This window comes from Castor canadensis, chromosome 6, assembly GCF_047511655.1.
Source record: "Castor canadensis chromosome 6, mCasCan1.hap1v2, whole genome shotgun sequence".
Classification (NCBI taxonomy): Eukaryota; Metazoa; Chordata; class Mammalia; order Rodentia; family Castoridae; genus Castor; species Castor canadensis.
Window position 1 is genome coordinate 2,764,983 of NC_133391.1, and position 21,178 is coordinate 2,786,160.

At 52.0% G+C, this 21,178-nt stretch overlaps 1 protein-coding gene across 9 annotated transcripts in view; it reads left to right on the plus strand.

Moving 5' to 3' along the window:
- Positions 1–1,241: 1,241 nt before the first annotated feature.
- Wipi2 (WD repeat domain, phosphoinositide interacting 2) overlaps positions 1,242–21,178 on the plus strand; it is a 29,482-nt gene continuing 9,545 nt past the window's right edge. For 6 of the 9 annotated variants that reach the window (XR_012448734.1, XR_002213139.2, XM_020177040.2 and 3 more), the window contains exons 1-7: positions 1,242–1,563; positions 3,432–3,485; positions 8,340–8,422; positions 17,045–17,214; positions 18,286–18,382; positions 19,046–19,143; positions 19,422–19,514. Coding sequence is in view for 7 of the 9 variants with exons in the window: in XM_020177040.2 (XP_020032629.1) it covers positions 1,490–1,563; positions 3,432–3,485; positions 8,340–8,422; positions 17,045–17,214; positions 18,286–18,382; positions 19,046–19,143; positions 19,422–19,514 (669 nt within the window). In the remaining 2 variants the exon portion in view is untranslated. The remainder of the gene's footprint in view (positions 1,564–3,431; positions 3,486–8,339; positions 8,423–17,044; positions 17,215–18,285; positions 18,383–19,045; positions 19,144–19,421; positions 19,515–21,178) is intronic. The other 3 variants (XM_074075473.1, XM_074075476.1, XM_020177041.2) reach the window with 1 other exon arrangement.

Below are 21,178 nucleotides of genomic sequence, written 5' to 3' on the forward strand. Positions count from 1 at the left end.
GCCTAGGTTGGCTTTGCACCGCGATCCTCCTGATCTCTGCCTCCTGAGTGGCTGGGATTACAGGCGTAAACCACGGGCCCCTGACTCAAAGTGATTTCTGAGTGTGCTGTGAGACGGGGGAAAGCTTACTCCTTTTATTTAAAAGGCCACGTTTGTCCTTGTTCCTGGGGCTAGAACTGACCTACTTCCCCCTCCATCCTCAATGGCAGCCCAGGCTCTGCGCGGTGATCAGTTTCTTGAACAATGGTTCTTAACTGCAGCACCCTGACCTGGCCACCAGCTGTGTCCCCACCCAGGCTGTGTGTCCATCTGCCCACTGGAGTCTGGGGAAGGAGTTCCTTGAGAAGTCACACCCTTATACATTACCTTTGTGATACAAGACGGACCCACACCCTGGGGCTGGCTACACTTGAGCTTCAAGTCCACGTCCTCTGGGAAGCCTTGCTTCTTTGCCAGACCCTGGCCCTCGAGTTTGGGCTACCTGGCCTAAAATACCCGAGCTCTTTGTACCCTCTTCTTTATAAATGTGACTGTGAGCTGGGCACCGTGACTCCCGCCTGTAATCCCAGCTACTCAGGAGGCAGAGGTCAGGAGGATCTCGGTTTGAAGTCAGCCGGGGGGGGGGCAAAGAGTTTGCCTGAGACCCTATCTAAAAAAAAAAAAACCATCACAAAAAAGGGCTGGTGGAGTGGCTCAAGGTGTAGGCCATGAGTTCAAATCCCAGTACTGGAACAAATAAATAAATGTCTTTACTTAAAAATAGCCCTCATTAAGTCTTCTTTGAGGGAAGGGGGGGTGGGTCCTATTTAGCTCACTTGAAAGGTGCTTCCTATATATGGTTGAACGAATACAACCTAGTATACATTTAAGGACAGAATCTTATCCCAGGGACCCACAATCCATGGGCCTTGAAGAAACAGTTTCAGATTTCAGATATAACACTTGGCAATTAATTTAAAGTTCTTGGGTTCTCAGATCTGTAAAACTGGACTACAGCATTGCCTATATGGGGTGGCAGAGAGAGTCAGAGAAGAGAGATTCAGCGCACTGATAGGGTAGCAAACACCAGGACTGCCTTAGAATTAAGAGAAAAGCTTTTTTCCCCAGTGCGCATGCGCGCCCGCAGACGCCACGGCGCGCTTCCACGCATGCGCATCCGACCGGAACCCCAGCCCAGGCCGAATGCGAAGGGGGCGAGGTTTAGCAGTGCGCCTGCGCAGTACGACGCCGTGCGTCGCGAGGGGCGGGGCCGCGCAGGCGCACAAGACGCCCCCCGGCTCCGAAGCATAAACAAGAGCCGGGACGGGAGGATGAGGCGGCTGTTGATCCCCGAGCAGCGGGTGTTGGCGACTCAGGTGGCGAGTGGAACCGGGCGACGATCCTGAGCTTAGCTTGACCGGTTCTCCCATCCCTTAGCTCCCCCTACACACTTCCCGGCCACGCGCGCGCGCGCAGCCCCTTTGCGGGCCGACCCGCCGCGCGCGCAGCCATGAACCTGGCGAGCCAGAGCGGTGAGGCCGGCGCCGGCCAGCTGCTGTTCGCCAACTTCAACCAGGACAACACGTAAGGCCGGGTCGGGGTCGGGGTTCGGAGGCCAGGGGTGGGGGCGGGGGAGAGCAGGCTGGGCGTGGGGCGCGCGCCCCGGGTCTGGCCGGGGCTTGGACCCTTCTCCCCCTACCTGGGTTGGGAGGTGATGGAAAGGGGGGTTCCACCTGCTATTGGGGCGCTGGCGCTTTTCAGATCCCGCCTCTTGCAAAGTTGGGCAGAACTTGGTGGCGGGTGGGCGGCCTCCTCTTCGCCCGTCTCCCCTTCTTGCTCCGCAACCCCTCTTTTCCAATCTGAGCACCCCCCTCACACACACACCCCTCCATTCCCTCCTTGTCTTTTCTTCCTTTTGCTCCTCGCTGTAACTTTTGTTCCTTTCTGCAGCAAACTTAGCCAAAGTCAGACCTGGGGGCGGGAAACTGAGTCAAGAGCTAAGTGTAAACAACAGGGAGTGTCGATGTTTTCAAGAGGCCAAAGAAAGAGCCTCCTGCCACCCCGCGGGTGTGGAGCCCTGGTTTTCCAAATCGCTGTGATACGGATCAGAAGCTGGTTGTTTCCGGGCTGCCTGGGTGACCTGGGAGGATATTGGGTAGGTGAGAAGGAAGGATGAGTTACTGTACTGGACAGGAGGGAGAGCCATCTTGGGAAGTAAGAGGAAGTGATGTAAGAGGAGGATCAGGCGTGGATCACTGCCATCAGAGTAAGTAGTTGCTTGTTACTGGCAGGATGGGATCAGCAGAGTAGAATTTATTTGTTATCTGCTGGAAAGTTAGTTGAGTGGCAAAGACCCAGATGAAGTATGCAGTAGGCACTCAATAGCACCTTCCCAAATTCTCCAGATTAGTAAAGACAGATGCACATTGGGGCTGATCACCTGGTCCAGCTGCAGCTGGGAAGTTGAACTTGAGGAAGGCTCATAGCTGCCTGGATCATACAGTTGCTTAGAGTGGCATGAGGCCCAGAGGGAAATGCTGTCTTCTGAGTTCTCTTCCGAGTGCTCTGTCCCCTCTGCAGAGTCCTGAAGACATTTAGAAATCTGTAGAGATTAAAGCTGCCAAACAGTGTGGCATTGCATGTGACCCAAAGCCAGCGCAAGAACAACATCTGGACAGCCTGTGGCAGTTTTTATAACTGGGCTGAGCTATCCAGGTAGAGAGGAAGAAATTTCAAAGCAATTATGTTTTGATTCTAAGCCCTAGGATTTGGGGACATGTAAGGATGGTGGTAGTTACCAGAGTTTTATACCTTGTCCACACTACGCTAGCTGAGTGCCGTGGCTCATGCCTGTAATCCTAGCTACTTGGGAGACTGAGGTTGGGAGGATTGAAGTTTAAGGCCAGCCTGGGGAAATAGTTCCCAAGACCCCATCTCCAAAATAACCAGAGCAAAATGCACTGGAGGTGTGGTTGAAGTGGTAGAGAACCTGCTTTGCAAGTGTGAAGCCCTGAGTTCAAATCCCACTTCCACAAAAAAAAAAAGCTACACTGGAAAGAAATACAAAAGTTCCTATGTAAAAGCTTTGTGCTTTCTGCCCTCTTTCCTTTCTGACTCTAGGATTTATTCTGTTAGAGGAACACAATTTTTAGCAGGGTGAAGGATGTTGAGCTAGAATTCACATTTCCCATGTTCGGGGACAGCATTGAGCCATTTGAGCAGTAGCTGCAGGTGTGTTGTAAGGAATCTTACTTGGTCTTTTCTCTTTGAATCACTTAACACGATATTCTTTGCACATCAAGCTATATCTTACCCTTTCTTCTTGTCATGGTAATATGATGTCAAATGATAAGGGTTTTTTTTAATTTCATGATTCTTATCCCAAAGGTGTGATTAAGTTTTATTTGCCTTTTACCATCTGGTTTTTTTGTTTTTGTTTTTGTTTTAACTAGAGCAGTGAATCAGAGAGCAAGAGCAGCTGGTCGCCGTCATCCTGATTTTGACTGGTTAGTTCCCACCCTGGTTTCTGAAAGTAACTCTGCGGAAGGCTAATATTGAAACCCTTTCTAGCCTTTTGAAATTGGAGTTAGGCTGGGCATGGTGGTGCATGCCTGTAATCTCAGGTCCATTGGAGGCAGAGATCAGGAGGCTCACAGTCCAGGCTGGCACAGGCAAAAAGAAGTGTGAGGCCCCATCTAAGAACTAAAGCCAAAAGGGGTGGTGGTTCAAGTGGTAAAGCACCTGCCTAACAAGAACAAGACCCTGAGTTAAAATGCCAGTACCACCAAAAAAAGAAAAAAGTGAAGTCAACTAGTGAATATATGCAAAGGGGCAATGGAGCATGAAGTGGAAATGTCAGGCTAAGTCTTTCCAGTGGGCATCGAATCTGGGGAAAGGCCAAGATGTGGCTGTGGCTGAAAGGGACTTGATTTCCCTAGCCTGTCTCTGCAGAGCTGATGTCACAAAGGTCTGGAGGTATTCTGATGCCTTTCACCGTGCTTCTCACCTTTCCAGGTGTCAGTGTTTGTTCTGGGAGGAATAACTCTGGGCCTTGTCCTCATCTGTCAATCAGAGATGGTTGTGCAGAGGGTGGGTGTCACTGAGGACACTGTCCCTCAGCAGTGGCTCATGGGAAGTGGACTGAGCCCGAGCCTTCCATGATGCATCACAAGTGGGGTGACTCCCCATTTTTGATGTGGGTTCAGGGTGAGCAGTGATAACATAGAAGTCCCTGAAGGAAATCACTCTGCTTTGGACCCTGGTGCATTTGAAAGGCCTTAGGGCTGGGTGCTGGTGAACACGTCTGTAATCCCAGCTGCTCAGGAGTCAGAGACCAGGAGGATCAGTTCAAAGCTAGCCTCGGGCAAATAGTTCAGAAAAAACTATCTCAAAAAAGCCCATCACAATAAAAGGGCTGGCAGAGTGACTCAAGTGGTAGAGCACCTGCCTAGCAAACACAAGGCCCTGAGTTCAAAACCCCAAAAAGAAAAAAAGCTTTGCCTGAGTCAGGTGGAGGGAAGGGCTGGGCCCATCTTAAACTTGGGGCTGTGATGCTTCTTAGGGCACCCTTGGGTGGGCTGCTTGCAGTTTATGGCGGTGGCCTTTTCCCCTTAACCGCACAGTTAAGCAGTGGCCCCTTCCCAAGCCTGTTTCAGGGGAGGCTGTGTGGCCTTTGCATCTTAGTAAAAACAGCCACCTTGCCAAGTGTCAGTGGCTCACACCTGTAATCCTAGCTACTCAGGAGACAGAGATCAGGAAGATCACAGTTCTAAGCCAGCCTGGGCAAATAGTTCTGAGACCCTATCTTAAAAAAAAACCCATTGCTAAAAAAAAACAAAAAAAAGGGCTGGTGGAGTGGCTCAAGGTGTAGGCCCTGAGTTCAAGCCCCAGTACCAAAAAAAAAAAAAAAGATTAGCTTTTACATGCTCCGTGCTCAAGTTTAAACTCAGTGACAAGGGCTTTCAGTCACAATTGGTGGATCAAACACAAGCGTTTATTTGGCTCTGTCCCCAGGTCCTCATGAAATGTCCAAAAGAGGTTTAAAAACCCCGCAGTTTGGGAAGGAGAAAGGAGACGCTAGCAACAAGATTTGGAGCCAGCAGCTGGTGAAGGAACTAAATCCTACCTTGCTAGTGTGGAGGAAAGGCAGAGAAACACCGAGGCTCCCACAGTCGCCTCCTGCCTCAGGACCTGGCTTGGGGCAGCGTGGGAGAGGAAGAGGGCAGGATGAGACAGCACTGCTTGTGTCTAAGGGGCAGTTTTGGGCTCCCCTGCCTGGCAGACGCACACCTGGTCTCTGGAGAGGGCTGAATAGGGGCTCTCTGGATTTGGAGCTGGCATAGCTGAAAGTAGAGTACAGTTGTGACATGAAATTAAGAAAGTTATACTTTTTCTATGGTCACTAGTTTTTCCCTTTTGTCAGTCAAAGATATCACGGCATTAACTTTTTAAAAACGCACACAGATTTGTAGCTGAAAGACTGCTTATTAAAGCAAGTCCCGTACTTATGTGAGGGTCTACCTCTCCAAGTCTGCCATTTTATGTCAGGCGAATTAAAAAGCAGAATCTCCAGAAAGGAGTGTGTGGACCTGATTGTTGGTGTTTGAGTTGAAAAAACATATGCGTGTGTGCACACTCTTGTGCTGGGCTTGAACCCAGGGCTTTGCTGATGCTCAGCGGGTGTGTGCTCCACCAGAGAGCTACGCCCCAGCCTTTTCATAATACCAATTTTTTTCTTCTTTTTGGTGTACTAGGATTACTGGGATTTGAACTCAGGGCCTCATGCTTGCTAGGCAGGTGGTCTACCACTAGAGCCACGCCCCCCAGCCGTAATATTTTAATTGGCTGTCTTGGATACATTCCTGCTGTACTGTAGCTCACCGATGGAAATGCACAATCACTTTCACAAACTTTGGGATTAAAATTCTAGCCGAGCTACTTAATATTGTAAATCAGCTTGTGACTATCCAGAATGGCAGACGTGATTGGCCAAGCCTTGTTTTAACAGGTCCTGCCTGTAGGGGGCACAGCTGAGACTCAAGCTGTGTCAGACTAGGGAGCTGAGTTCTGAGTGAGGCTCCTTAACTTGCCTCAGCGGAAATCCATCTCAGCTTATTTACCAGTGGTGATAAGCATGGTGGCATGGTTTCCAAGTCAAGGGGAATTAGGAGAGGGGCTCTTAATGATGTAGGGTGGTCACCCGGAAGTGACAACTGCATGCAGAAATAAAGGTAAGAAATTGTTCTGGTACCAGGGATGGAGCCTGGAGCCCTGTGCGTGTTGAGTGTGTACTGTGCCACCAAGCCACAGCGGGCCATCCATGGGGCACAGCCCTCAAAGAATTCTCAAGCTAGGTGCAGTGGTGCACATCTGTAATCCCAGCCCTTGGAAGGCAGAGGCAGGACGATCATGAGTGTAAGGCCATCTTGGGCTGTATAGTGAGACCACGCCTCAGAAAGAAAGAAAAGAAAAGAAAAATGGCTTTCCCCTTGTTTCAAGAACACAGGCAAGTGTACAATTTAGAATTGTGTTTTAATTCAGAAATAGTGGGGGACTAAGATAGCTTAAAATAGCAGACCTTAGTTTTCTGGAAAATACTTTCTTGAGCAATAATTTCTTAAAGTTCTGAGTTGCTCAGATTTGTTTTATTTTTAGCCTGCCTGGACATTCTTGCTTTTGTGTGTGTGTGTGTGTGTGTGTGTGTGTGTGTGTCACTGGGGTCTGAACTCAGGGTCTACAGTACCTTGAGCCACGCCACTAGCCCTTTTTTGTGATGGGTTTTTTTTGAGATAGGGTCTCAAACTCTTTGCCCAGGCTGGCCTGAAACTACGATCCTCCTGATCTCTGCCTCCTGAGTAGCTGGGATTATAGGCATGAGCCAGTGGCCCAGCTTTTGGTTGGTTCTTTTATTTTTATTATTTTATTACTACTTTTCAAAAGGCACTGATATCCAAAATTAATTAAATATAGTGAGGGGTTTTTTTTTAAACAAAGAAAAATTACATAAGCAGGTAGAAAAATGTTTTGTTTCTGCCATTTCATACTTCTAAGATGAGCCTATGTAATTTTAATTTTGGAGGGGGTGAGGTGGTTTGAGGCAGGTTCCCTCTGGAGCTCAGGCTGGTCTTGAACTCACAGTCTTACTGCCTCAGCCTCCCCAGTGTTGGGGATTACAGAAGTGCACCACATGCCTGACTGTAATCTCTTTTTTTTTTTTTTTTTCTTTTCGAGTGGTACTGGGGCTTGAACTTGAGGCACTTGAGCAATGCCCCCACCACTTTTTTTCTTATGATTTACAATTTTAGTAGTTCTGATAGCCATTTCCTTCTCATATTTCTAACACGTGTGCAGAACAGATGACACGATTGTTCAGACAGCCCTGATTGTGTCTTGGAGTATTGGTGCTCCTGTCTTCATGCTGTCTGGTCTGGTTTATCTTTGTGTCTTTTTGTTCTTCCAGAGTTAAAATGACTCTGGTGTCTGATTCCTCTGTATTCCTCGCTCCCCTTGCTTGTCCTTCCTGCTTTTGCTTTATGCTTGCTCCTTCCTGCTGTCCTGGGTCACTTGCCTTCTGGACAGAGGTGATCTCTGGTGAGGAAAGCCCTCCTTTGCTGTCACCGAGTCCTGTGCTGCGGGGGGTGGCCAGCTCCTGAGGTCCCTCCGAGCTTCTTGGCAAAGCGGGGCCCTGGCGATGAGTGTGGGGGCTCAGCGGGAGGCCATCAGAAGGGTCCTTCCTTCCCACCTGAGCCAGCAGTGATGTGTGTGTCCATATAATCCCAGGTCCCCATGGTGTCCACCCCACCACTCAGCTGTAGCACAGCCCAAGTGGGAAGGGCCTTGCCACATATACCTAGAAGGTGAATATGGTGCCAGCCCATGTAACTTCCAGACCCCCTGTGCCTGTGAGCCACATCACCTGAGAGACTACTGCTCAGTTTTATCTCAAAGCTTCAGAGTTTTCTAAGGTCTTGAGGGGTGTTTTCCAGTGTTGTAGTCTTTCCCCATCTTCACTGAGAGGTAATTAACAAACAGAATTGGATGTATTTAAGGGGTACAGCACAATACCATGATACACAGGTATGTTGTGGTCACCACAGTCAAGCCATTGCCTCTTATACCGGCCTTTGTTTCAAGTCCACAGTACACTCCATGCCGTACGCCACCTGTCCAGAAAAGGCTTTACAGGTGTCAACAGTACTGTGCCCATGTTACTGGCCTTGTAGCACCCTTTGCCACACACCGCGTCTAGGCCAGTGACGGGACTGGCATCTGGGACGCGCAGGTCGGTAGCTGGTAAGGTGGGAGCGGCTCGTGTGATTTCACTGCCTCAGCTCTTACTTGTGAATTTGGCTTTTTTGCAGGTCCCTAGCTGTTGGTAGTAAGTCCGGTTATAAATTTTTCTCCCTTTCTTCTGTGGATAAGCTGGAACAGATCTATGAATGCAGTAAGTGTTTCTTTATTTTCCCTTCTTAAAAAAAGTGGATCAATTGTACTTAACTTGGAATGCAGTCTGAAATTCAAACGCTCTGGGTGGATGCAGTCCAGACACCCCATGACCAGTCCCCCTCTTCTGCCTCGTCTCCCTACGAGGTGACACCTAGTGGCGATCTGTTGGTGTCCTCACAGATCTCTCTGCACGTCAGCATGTGTGTAAAGTACACGTGCGGTTGAATGGCTGTCGTTTTGGTGTCTCACCTTATGTATCTATAATTTCTTCCCTTCTTAATGCCATTTAAGCCATTGAGGTCACTGTTGTAGGAAACTGGAGCTTTCACAGTCCCTGTAGGAACGATTTTGGTTCTTGAGTCGCCATCTCATGGTGTCTGAGTGTCCCACGTGTCAAAGAAGGTCCCGAGCTGTGGTTTCTAGTGCAGTCACTTACTGTGTGGCTTTAGATATACTGCTTCATCTCTGGGCCTCTATTTCTTTTACTTTTTGGCAAAACAGAAATGAAGCCTGTCTGCGATTGTAGGGCTAGAAGTAATGAGTGTGTGAAGTGGTATTTGCTGAAGAAATGTAGGTACGGACACCTGTGAGGTTAGGCGATGGGAGACTCGTAGGCAGGTGTCACAAGTACAGGCCCCTGGTGTCCCTTCTGCCCGTATCCCCTGGGGTGGCATCTTGTGGAGCCTTGATGCAGAATCAGAGTCCCAGCACCCAGCCCTCCTATTGGCGTTTGTGCAGTGTTCTTTGTCCCCCTGTGTGTGCTTAGTTCTGCACAGCTCTGGATGTGGGGAGGCTCCCGTACCCACCCCAGTCAAGGCACCGGACAGCCCAACACCAATGTCCTTCAGGCTGCCTTTCCATAACCATTCAGCCCCTTGTCCCACGCCACTCCACCCCGTCCCTAGTCCCGGCCACTGAGTGTCCTCCTGTTTCTCAGTTTTGAAAGTTGGGTTAGTCAGGTTTTTTGCTATTGCTGTAACAAAAATACCTGAGACAAGCTAACTTGTGAAGAAAAGCTTTAGTTGTTCATGATGTCTGCATAGCCTGCACTCTGTCAAGGGCCTCCTTGACACCTCACATCGTGGCAGAGGCAGTGTGCACGCTGGACCAGGTGATCCCGTCTGGAAACCTGGAAGCCACGGAGCTGGGCATGGCCAGGCCTGCGCCCTCCTGAGGATAGGCTCTTAGGTCACTAAGAGCCCCCATCCAAAGGTTCCATCAGCTCCCAATGGTGGTAGTGACACCCTGGTGCTGCACAGTGTTGTCAGCATTCACCTGTCGGGACACGGGCTGAGTCCAGTATGAATATTCATGTATAGGTTTTTTGTTTTTTGAGGCAGAGTCACACTCTGTAACCCAGGCTGACCTTGACTCATGACCCTCCTTCCTCCACGTGCGTGCTGAGATTACAGGTGGTTACCACCACACCTGACTCACGTCTAGGTTTTTGTGAGGACGTACCTAGACGTAAGTTTTCATTTCTTGAAGTGTAGTGGCTGTGTGTGTTGGTGCCATACTCTTTAATTAAGAACCTGTGAAACTGTTTCCAGGGTGGCTGTTCCATTTTACCTTCTCACCAGGCACAGGCGGTCTGGTGCCTCTGCGTCCTCACAGGCATTTGGTGTGTCACTATTTCCCAGTCATTCTGGTGTGCACAGGGTGTCTCATCATAGGTTTCATCTGCGTGTCCCTTAAGCTGATGACAACAGACCTTTCTGTGTTCTTACCATCCCCTGTATGTCCTCAGGAGTCCTCCCGTCACGCTTTCCCCAGTTTCTAACTGGGTCATTGGTTTTGTGGTGCTGTTTTTCGAGTTCTTTATGTATTCTAGATACTGGTCCTTGGTTGGAGGTGTGGCTGGTAAATCTTTCCTCCCCCTGTGTATTTAACCTTTGGGGCAGCCCTGACCTACACTGAGGACCATCCCTTCTGGGACTGCAGAGCACAGTGACCTTCCTGTTGGCTGTGGCCAAGGACAGACTGAATGCAGATGCCTTGCTTATCTCCGTGGTGTGGTTTGGGGACCAGGGACCCCTGCTCACCTGCAGTGCCAGCGCTTCCTCCAAGTGCTCCCTGTTCCAGTGTCCTCAGCTTCACCTTCTCCGTGTGCACGGTCCCTGTAGATCAACTTTTCCTGTTCTATCTACCACGGGTGGGAGGTTCTGCAGGCTGCCTGAATCCATCTCATGTTCACTTGGTCTTGAGGACCTGACCAGACTGGAGTGACAGCGTTCCTGCCTCATGACACTTGCCTCTAACTGGAGGAGGACTGGGAGCTTTACTCCTTCCGCCCTGGGCCCTGCCTCTGGTGCTTAGCCTCCTTCCACACCTGGCTGCAGTTGTGACCCGGGTGACAGGTGTGGCCCTGGTGACAGCATTCCCCATGAGCTACACCAGTACTTCCTCCAGAAAGGTACGGGGCAGCCCCGTTTCTGGACTAGCAATCCCTTGGCTTTTGTGAGGGGCTGTCGGGGCGCCTCAGCTGTGCTGCTGTTTCCTTGGTCACTGTGTCCATTCTGAAATCCAGAGTGCCCCCTCTGGAGACCCCGCTCAGGGAAGGGCACGCTTCTGGCCTGGTTTTTGGCAGGGCTTAGTGGGAGGTCTCGAGGGTATCTGAGGAATTACTGGCCAGCTAGTAAGGTACATAGCGATTCTGTGTCCCCTAGTGACGTTTTCTTCCGAAAAGTAGATGGCAAAGTGGACAGGGGCCCTTTAATTGTACCATCCACCTGTCCTCTCGCGTGCTTTCATTGAGTAGATAAAAGAATGTCTCAGGAAACGGGCAGGCTTCTGAGTGAATGTCAAGGCTGTTCTCTAGCTGCTCAGCAAGGAGTTCTGCTTCAGAGGTCCGTGTGGCCGTCAGTCTCGGCCTTGGCCTGTCCCCCTGCAGTCCGTCAGAAGTGGGTCTTTTCTACGTCTGTCACAGTCAAAATGAGCCACAGCTGGTCCTGAAGAAAAACGAGAGAAACCTGCTTGTCCTTCATCTACTTAAAAAACCAGCAAAACCTTTGCCCGGCAGCATTGTCAGGTTTTCTCCATCCACATCGTGATTTCAGGCAGGAGCGAGGGACCCTGGCCGAGGTCGACATTTAGCCCTGTGAGTGCTCAGCCTGCTCTGCCTGCATGCCTAGTTGTCTGCAGATGCTCGGAGCACACGGGCGTGGCCTCTTCCCTAAATATCACTGCTGCAGCATCGCCCCCTGATGGGCAGAGTGAGTAAGACTCGGACTTACTGTTTGTCAGCTGTGACGGGAGTTTAAAAGCTAGCTTTCCCTGGACCACGCTGCATTTCCTTTGCATGGTACAGGTTTCTGAGTGGGAAGGCAGCCCTCGTACAGCAGCCAGCAGTCAGGTGCCTTAGCTTAGCAGAAGCACCCGAGCCTTGTGGGTCATAGAAATGCATTCATCCACACACAGCACCTTTTATTATAAAAACAAGCCTCCTGACTTGGCTGGGAAGCAAGTGATCATTTACTCTGCATCGTCGCCTGTGTCTTAGCTGTGAGCTGTGAGCTTGCTGCTACCGTTCCTAGTTGGCAGGACTGCTGGCCAGAATATTAACTTCAGTGAGGTTGGCAGTACCAGGAGCTCCCCCAGCAGGCCAGCACACAGGTGTGTGTTGTCCCTTTCGTCATGGCTCTGCTCTTCCCACCCCCACATCCCCCACTGCAGGAGCTTTCTCAAAGCCACAGAACAAAACCACGCCCTCCCTGACTCAGATGATGAATTCCCTAGGTTAGGAGGTGAGCTGGGGGGCTTTAGGAGGAAGGCTTGCAGAAACGGGGCACGGGTCACCTGGAAGAGTCCTGAAAGCCCGACCACAGCCACTCAGGGCACAGAAGTGTATGTTCAGACTTCCTTCCCTCCTTTGTTCTCAGCCCTGCCGTCTTTTCATGTGACTGTCCTGCCTTCTGGTTACCACCTGGAACCACTGTTGGTGGGAGGGTGGTCGCTCGGGGTGGGGTCCCTGTGTGCTGTGTATTAGAGGTTCTGTTGAGTGTGAACTGCTTGGAGGCCACCTGCTGTTTGCAGAGGGCCTGCTTTGAAAACCTGATGGAAGTCTCACGTATTCCCCCCAGAAGACTGAGGAGGTACTGATGGTGCCAGGGGTTCCAGAGACCCTTCAACACCCATCGAGACCCCACCCCCACCCCCGCTCCAGTCTGAGGACTGATCTCCAGGAAGGGCTGCCTCATAGTCTCTGCTCACAGGTGGAGAGTTGTGGTAGTCCCTGCTCCTTGCATCAGAACTTAAACACGTCAGCCAGAGTCCAGGCTGCGCAGTGAGCTGCCTGTGGTTGCGTTGTGTGCGTGTGTGCGTGTGGAGCAGCCTTGTTGGGCGTGATTCACATACAAGTCTGTTCCAAGGAAGTAACTCAGTGGGTTTCAGTGTATTTCCTGAGCTGTGCACCCTGTTTAATTTCCCAGTGTCTTTATCATCCTCCCCACCCCCGCCCCCAGAAAGCCGTGTCCATCAGCAGTCCCTCCACACTGCCACTAATCCCTTCCTTCTGCACATCTGCCGTCTGGACCTTCCGGGCAGGTGAACTGTGTGCTGGCTTTACGGTTCAGCCGGCGGTCCATCTCCCGGCCTCACGTTCAGTGTGTGTGTGAGGCAGGGTTGACAGTGACATCCTCAGGATTCCTGTTCTACACCGTTTGTGGAGAGGTTGTCCTCTCGTGCCTGAGCACGGCCTGCAGAGTGCTGAGTGGGGGGGCTCTGTTCCCACCCTCTGAGCAGCTTCAGCGGTCTTCAAGAGCGTCGTGCCGATACTGGAGTGTTCCCCAGGCTCGGGTCCTGGAGTAGGCAGTGATTGAGGACTCGGGACCAGGATTAAAGTGAAGCACAAAGTTTACAAAAGCCAGCGAGGCACCCTAATGGGTGGGGCTGGGTGAAGGGCCTAAGCCACAGAACAGCTGAAGTCCGGGAGACGATATAGGGCTCTACCAGGCTGAGGCCCAACTGTTCTGTATTTGTGATTGCTTAGCACCTAGTCACCTCATTAAATGTGACCACCGGTCTGTCCCTCTCCTTATCAAGCTGGGCGTTTCAGGAGGGTGTGGTCAGCTCGTCCTGGCCTTGGGGCCCACCACCCACACTGTGCAGCTGCCTCTCGTTATTTTGGCAAGGCCTTGTTACTTCTCTGAGAAGCCTGTTGTTTCCCATGCCTCTTTAGGTGTCTGCTTTTAAAGTGCCTCCCTCATCAAAACGGACTAATCTCTGTCATTGCTTCCCTTACAGTGGGTATTCTCATCCTTTACCTTCCATATGAAATTTTCAGTCGGCTTTCAGCAGCCAAAAAGCCTCCAGGATTATTGCAAGGACAGCATGGGACCTTGATGTCAGTTTGAGGAGAACTGGTATAACAACTGAGTTTCCAGTCCGTGAACCTGGTAGCTCCCCACCTACTTAGCATCTACCTGGCACCTCTTTAGTATGAGTTGGTCATGTGGTGTGGAGGTGGCACTGCTCGTAAGCTTACTCCTGGTAACTTTGGGAGTAAATTCAGGTGTTTTTTGTTTTTGTTTTTTGTGGTACTGGGACTTAACTCAGAGCCTACACCTTGACCCACTCCACCAGCCCATTTTTTGTGATGGGTTTTTTCGAGATAGGATCTCTCGAACTGTTTGCACAATCTGGCCTTGAACTGTGATCCTCCTGATCTCAGCCTCCTGAGTAGCTGGGATTATAGGTGTGAGCCACTGGTACCTAGGCTGTAAATGCAGTTTTTAAGCTTCTCCAATAGTATAAAATACAAGAGCTCTATGCTGAGCCATATTCCAGCCCTACAGTCGGTTTTTGTATGCGTGGTTTTCGTTAGTGCCAGCGCTGGAACCCAGGGTCTCCAGCATACTAGGTAAGCACTCTACCACTGAGCCACCCCCTGTCTGCACGCTGTGACCTTGCCTTGTAAATTAGGTACAGGAAACACTTTCCTCTTCAGTCCTCCTGCTGTTCCTTCCTTCTTGGCCTTGTTGCCAAGGCCAGGAGTCCAGTGCCCAGTGAGGAGAGGCATCCTTGCCTTGCTCCATCCTGAGGGGCAGAATTGAGATGTGCACCATGAAGGAAAGTGTTAGCTGTAGATGCTTTGTGAGCAGTCCGTCAGTGAAGGCCCCATCTTCTGGTTGTCAGGGTTTGTAGAGTTGCACCCTGGTGAGACTCATGGCAACCCATCTTTTCTGCATCTGTTGCACAGACAGGACTTGTGTCAGTTTGGATCTATTTCCATGACTTCAGGTGGAGACTTGCCTATGCCTGTGTTGGCCCTGTGTCGCTCTGATAACAGATGACAGTCTCCGCCACTTCTGCCCTGCCCTCTGCATCAGTAACTCCCTGAGCTCCCATGAGGAGCTGCTGTAGGTGGCAGGACACCCTACTCCCTCCTCCCACTCCCATCTGCATCTGTTCCCGCTCCTCTCCCTCCTACCTCTCGTTGTCTCCAGTGTAGTGAGCTGCGCTTCTCCTCACTCCTGCAGTGCCCCTGTCCCCACCAGAGGATCCGGCTCTCTGTCAGTGGGCCTCATAACTACTGTGTTGAAAACCAATTTTGCCTTAGCTGTGGCTGTCTCCAGCTGCTTGCCACAGGTCATCCTCTCCACCCGCCCTCTCTCCAGGTAGCTGCCTGGGTTCCTCCTCCGCTTGCTCACCTCCCTCCATACTTCAGCCCTCAGCCAGGGACCTGCATAGCAGAGGACTGAGTTTGTCAGTATTCTGTGAAAGGCCATAAGCATGGATCAATTGGAGGGTTACAGACACATTAGCAAGAGGGCGGACTCAGGTGGAGTCTGAAAACGAGGCCCAGCTGATTTGGAATAAGGGCTTTTCACCACTGGTCTGACTTAGGGGCTAGTGGAATGAAGCAAAAGTGACTTGAAGTAAAAAGTGGTTTTGCAGGCTGGCGGAGTAGAACAAGTGGTAGAGCGCCTGCCTGGGCAAGTGTGAGGCGGAGTTCAAATGCTGGTGCCACCAAAAAGAAAAAAAAAGGCAGTTTTGCATAAGCCAGGTTGCCCTACACTACTGCAGCCCCAATAATTAACAAGGCTGCCGTCCAGTTCTTGCTTCCCTGTTGAGGAACCCGATGGCGGGTCTCGAACCTGGGTGCAGAGAGCCAGGGCTGGATTTTCCTGATCCCCTTCACCCTTACACCCTGCGCCCAGCAGGACTCCTCCTAGCGCAGCGCCACAGTGCACACGGAGCAAATATCAGTGAACGCAGTCAGATATTCCACTCAGATGTAGCTCCTCTGCGCCTGAGACAGCTGTGACCCCCAGGCCCAGCCTGTCCTCCCCACTTAGCCCAGCAGGGAGCTTGGCTGTTGCTTCTCAGGAATGGGGAGCGTGAAGTGCAGCTGAGTGAGGCAGCCTGGCGCTTTGCACCTGGCACAGGGGCGGGTGCTTTTGCTGAGCAGGGGGGCCCTGAGGTTGCAGCGGGCAGTGATGGAGGGGCTTACCCCCGACCCTCCTGGCTGCCCCGCAGGTGCAGAAGTGAGGGCAGCAGCCTCTGGGCCAGCCCTGGAGATGACCTTCCTGGCAAGCTTCTTGTCACAGCCCACAACCTGGCTGTCCTGTGGTTGGGAGAGGCCATGTGGGCATGTCCGTCCTGAGCGAGGCTCTGCATCCTCTGTTTCTCAGAGTCTGGTCCCAGGCTCGGGGCACGGCAGTGCTCAGACACCAGGCCCTGGGAGCTTGTGCCCGTCTTTCCCTGCAAGTCAGAGCCTGAGGGACCAGCGCCTGCTCCAAGGTGCTGCCAGGAGAGAAGCTGCAGGCAGGGCCCTGTCCCCACGGTCCCACACTGCTGGCCTCTCCCCAGGGGCAGGTGGCGGGTGGCAGTTGCTTGCGTGTCATTCGTGGAATGGGTGTTGAAGGTGTGCTTGCTGCTGTGGGAGAGTGACCGTGATTTGCGTTCGCCGCTCGGTCAGAGCGACTGTGACATGACGCACTTGACCTCACGGCCGTTCCATTCTGAGTAGCCACACTCTCACTCTTGGACAAATGCACGTTGTGCTGCTCTGGACGGCCTGATTCTAGCTGACACCAGGGTGTTGGTGCCCTCGCCAGCCCTCAGCACATTTGGCTGTCACATCTATGTTAAAATCATACCAAGCATGTGCCCAGAGAGAGACACAGGTGCTTCTCAGTGCAGGATGCACTTACATCCTGGCACACCTACCTAGGTTGAACATACCTAAGTCAGAACAGCGTTTACGAAGCTGAGTATGGCGGCTCATTCCTGTAATCCAGCACTTGGGAGGCTGAGGCAGGAGAATTGCAAGTTTCCAGTCACTTGGGCTACATAGCAGGACCTCCGTCAAAAACAAAACAAAATGCCTTCTTCCCTAGGACTTTGCTCTTCTAAACTATTGAAGCCGCTAATGCTGAAGCCGCTGTCTCAGTCCAGCAGCAGAGCTTGTGCAAAGAATCCGTTCACGTAACGTCACAGTGGGTCCTCTGTGTGATCTTCATAGACAGTGGTGACACCACTGTCCCCAGATGCTCAGCACGGCCATCCCTGCCTGGCCGTCCTGTGCTGCTCTGGGATGTGGCGCCACAAGCATCACTCCCGTGTGTGTGTGCAGTGGGCTTGGAGGCTGGACAGCTACTCGGGTTTCCTTGTGTTTCAGCTGACACGGAAGACGTGTGCATCGTGGAGAGGCTGTTCTCCAGCAGCCTGGTGGCCATCGTCAGCCTCAAAGCGCCCAGGAAGCTGAAGGTCTGCCACTTTAAGAAGGGGACGGAGATCTGTAACTACAGCTATTCCAACACCATCCTGGCCGTGAAGCTCAATAGGCAGGTGCGTGGCCCGCTGAGCTCCTCCTCCTCCAGAGAGAGCCTTTAACAGCTTCCTGCTCACGTTGCTCCTACAAACACTGCTTTTAAAAAACTATTGGGTTCTTTTCCCTCTCCTGAGACAGGGTCTGCCACGTAGCCCGGGCCAGCCTCACATTCACGGTCCTACGTTCTCCCAAGTGGTGTACACCACCACACCCAGCTTTTTCCCTTTTCAGCTTCTTAACTTGACCTGTATTGTCCCTACACCTTCAGGACAGGGTGACATACTTGGCGAGGGACCTTGAGCTTATTCCCTGAGACGGTCTAGTGGTTGTCTGCCAGGCCTGGAGCGCAGGTTCCAGCTGGAACCTGCAGCAGCTGATGGGAGGCCCTCTCTCACCTGCTGGGAACTGGGGAGGGGTCTGTCTGCTGGCACAGTTGCGCTCCCTGGGACACTGCAGGACATGTGTCCTGAATACTTCAGGGTTAAGACGTGTAAGTGCATGTCACATGCAACTAACACAAGAGTCTGCAAGGTCGAATTCCTGTTCTCCAGTAATTCCATGAATTCACATACTAACTTCAAAGTGAGAACTTGCTGCAAAACAGTCAGTGTGCAGAGGAGAGCTTTCCACTCTTTGCAGCCCCAGGCACTGTCTTGCCCGTGCCTCAGTCACCCGCACACACTTCCTTTTCCTTCCTTCCCTTTTTTTTTTTTTTTTTGGGGGGGGCAGTACTGGGGTTTGAGCTCAGGGATTTGCACTTGCTGGACAATGCCCTACCTCTTCAGCCACTCCCCCGCCCAGGCACTGTCACTTTTAGAAGGCATTTTGCCAAATTCTTCCCATAGCCACTTCTCTCAGCTCTAGCTCACCAGTGTGACACTGTCCTTGCCCTGTCAGAATTCCTAGTACATGCAGAGTTGTGGGAACAGACATGGCTGGCTCAGCTGGGAAGAGCCCCCTTCATCTTTGTTCCCTGAGCTCTTGGCATCTGGCCCCTGTGGTGGTCTTGAAAAAGCAGAGAGCATCGTCATTGAGTGAAAGCTGGGTGCTTATTCACGCCTGCCCCCTTGCTTCCCTTCTGCTTATAGAGGCTCATCGTGTGCCTGGAGGAGTCGCTCTACATACACAACATCCGGGACATGAAGGTGCTGCACACCATCAGGGAGACGCCCCCAAACCCTGCAGGTGAGCCACTCTGGGGGGGACTCCCTCCTCTTCACGGGGCCACTGTGAAACGTATTAACTCGAGCAGGGCATGGTGGTGCACACCTGTAATCCCAGCACCACAGAGGCTAAAGCTGGATCTTGAGTTCCAGGCCAGCCTACACTACTTAGTGAGACCCTGTGTGAAAATAAGCAAAGAAACTAAGGCGTGGGTCATAAACCAAGCTGCCTTCCCGCTTGGTCATGGGATGCTTCTCATGACCAAGTGAGCTCGCTGATCACCTTTCGGGTCTGAGGTGCTGATCACTTCACACTGAGGCTTTTCATCTCTATATAATGCTGGCATATCCTAAGCTGGTGCCTCAGGGTGCAGAACTTAAAAAAAAAAAAATGCCCAGCAACAAAGTGCTCAGTCTCCATCTCAACAGAAAAGAGCTGGGTGTGGCAGCACACACCTGTCTTCCCAACCGCAGCAGGAAGTGTAAAATAAAAGAGCAGTCCAGGCTGGCCTGGGCAAAAATAACCAGAGCCAAAAGGGCCAGGGGAGCGGCTCACGCGGTCACTCCTGGCTAGCAGAGCCGTGTTTTGTCTCCATGCTCTCTGCACATAAGCATTCAGTTGCCTCAAACAGCCGTGCGGTGGACCCTCAGTGCTGACATGCATCTTGTGTCCTGTGTCACTCAGGCCTGTGCGCACTCTCCATAAACAATGACAACTGCTACTTGGCATACCCAGGGAGCGCGAGCATCGGTGAAGTGCAGGTCTTCGACACCATCAACTTGGTGAGGCCCTCAGTGCGCAGGGAGCTCTCGAGTCTTTGCTTTAGTGAGCCAGGCTGCCCTGGCGTCTCTGGCGCCATGATGTGTTGCTTTGCTTTGCCTTCAGTCTGAGGAGCATCCCTCCACCCCCATCAATCCAGTGACTTTGGCATTGGTGGGGACCGGAATGGTGGTTTAGAGACGGCCTGTGGGCATTTCAGCCACCATGGCCAGGTGGTAACACAGGGCGGAGGCTCTTGCACAGGGTGCTCAGGTTTATCACTTTCCCCTTTTTGTTCCAGAGAGCGGCGAACATGATCCCAGCTCACGACAGTCCCTTAGCTGCGCTGGCCTTTGACGCAAGCGGAAGCAAACTTGCCACTGCTTCTGAGAAGGTACGTGTGCTGCGGCCATTCACACAGCCACTTAACAAACAGCCTTCGTGCTGACCTTGCCCAGCTTACAGGGAAGCAGAGGTGATGACATGCTGCAGGGAGCAAGCTAAGCACATTCCGTGTGCTGCTCAACGTCCTGTCCTGTGACTCGTACAGGCAGGAAGACGTGTCTGGGCTCCGAGTTTCACAGGTCCCAGTCCAGGGTCACTGGACCCTCCCAGGGTTGCCAGGCCTGTGAAAAGGCGGAATTTCTCAGCAGGGGTGTTTGGTGGTCAGACCTGCTTGCCTGGTGACCAGACGAAGCAGGGCCAGGAACCAGAAGGAAGAGCCTGGGTCCCAGTACCCCCTCAGGGCTGCACCCCAGTGCCCACTCCTTTCTCGTAGCTCCGCCATCTAAGGGTTCCACCTTGATCAACTGGCAGCCAGCGGTCAGCACGTGACCTTTGAGGGACATTTAAGGCCAGACCACATTGCTGTGCATTGTCTGGCCCGGGAAGCTTGCACACATCAGAGACATGGATACATGAGGGAGACGGAAGCACCATTCATAACCACGCCTCTGCCAGGTGCCAGCGGCTTGTGTCTGAAATCCCTGCTGCTTGGGAGGTTAAGATCAGAAGGATCGTGTTTTGAGGCCAGGCACTGCAAATAGTTTGAGACCCCATCTCCACAGTAATCAGAGCAGAACGAACTGGCTCACGTTCTATAGAACTAGGAAGTAATTTTTTTTTTTTGGCACTACTAAGCTTGAACTCGGCCTCACACTGGGTGGACAGGAGCTCTACCACTTGAGCCACGCCCCCAGCTGTTCTTTGCTTTTGTTGTTTTTCAGGTAGGAACTAGCTGTCCCCCCAGGGGAGGGCTGGCCTTGAACCACAGTCCTCCCGCCTATGGTTTTATAAGAGCTCATGGCTCCTGTTGTGTTGTTACCAAGCAGAACCTGTATTTGTGATCTGTTACGAGCCTTCAGATGAGATTCACTGATTCCCAAGAATGCACTGCACACTGCGTTGTCCCACCGCTGCAGTATAGCACCAGGAGATCCCGGTCTCCAGGGGTCCCTTGTCTTCTGTAACAGCTGCTGCCGCGCAGGCCCTCCAGCCCACGAGTTAGCAGGACTAGCAGAGCAGGGTGCCCACCCTGACCCGATCTGCACTCTTGGCATAGTGCCTCTCTGGCCCCTGCCTCCTCTGCAGAGTGACAGCTTAACCCAGAAACCACAGCATGTGTGAAACCAGGTGTCCCGATGCTGCAGACCAGAACACACCAGTGTAGTTAAGAGTTCATTTTGAGCAAGGGGATGCCAACTGGTGTGGCCTTTGTGGTAGGATGGCATGGTCAGCTGTCATCCTCACACCGTCTTTCTCCCTCGCTGTTCCTGCTTCCTCCAGAGGTCCGTGCCAGGCTTGCTGTCCCCAGGTATCTGTCCTCAAGCAGCCCATGGGTTGACTTCACTGACTTTCTCTGCTGACATCTTGTCCACTCCTCAAACCTACCCTTCCTGGGTCTTTCATACTCCTTACTTGGTCCAGCGCCCTGTCAGGTGAATCTGACCTCGTGGGACCCAGAGGAGCTCAGAGAGGCTTAGCTGTTGGCCCAAGGTCACCCAGCTGGGCACAGGCTGAGACCCAGTACCACCTCATCCTCTTTATCCTTGAGTATCT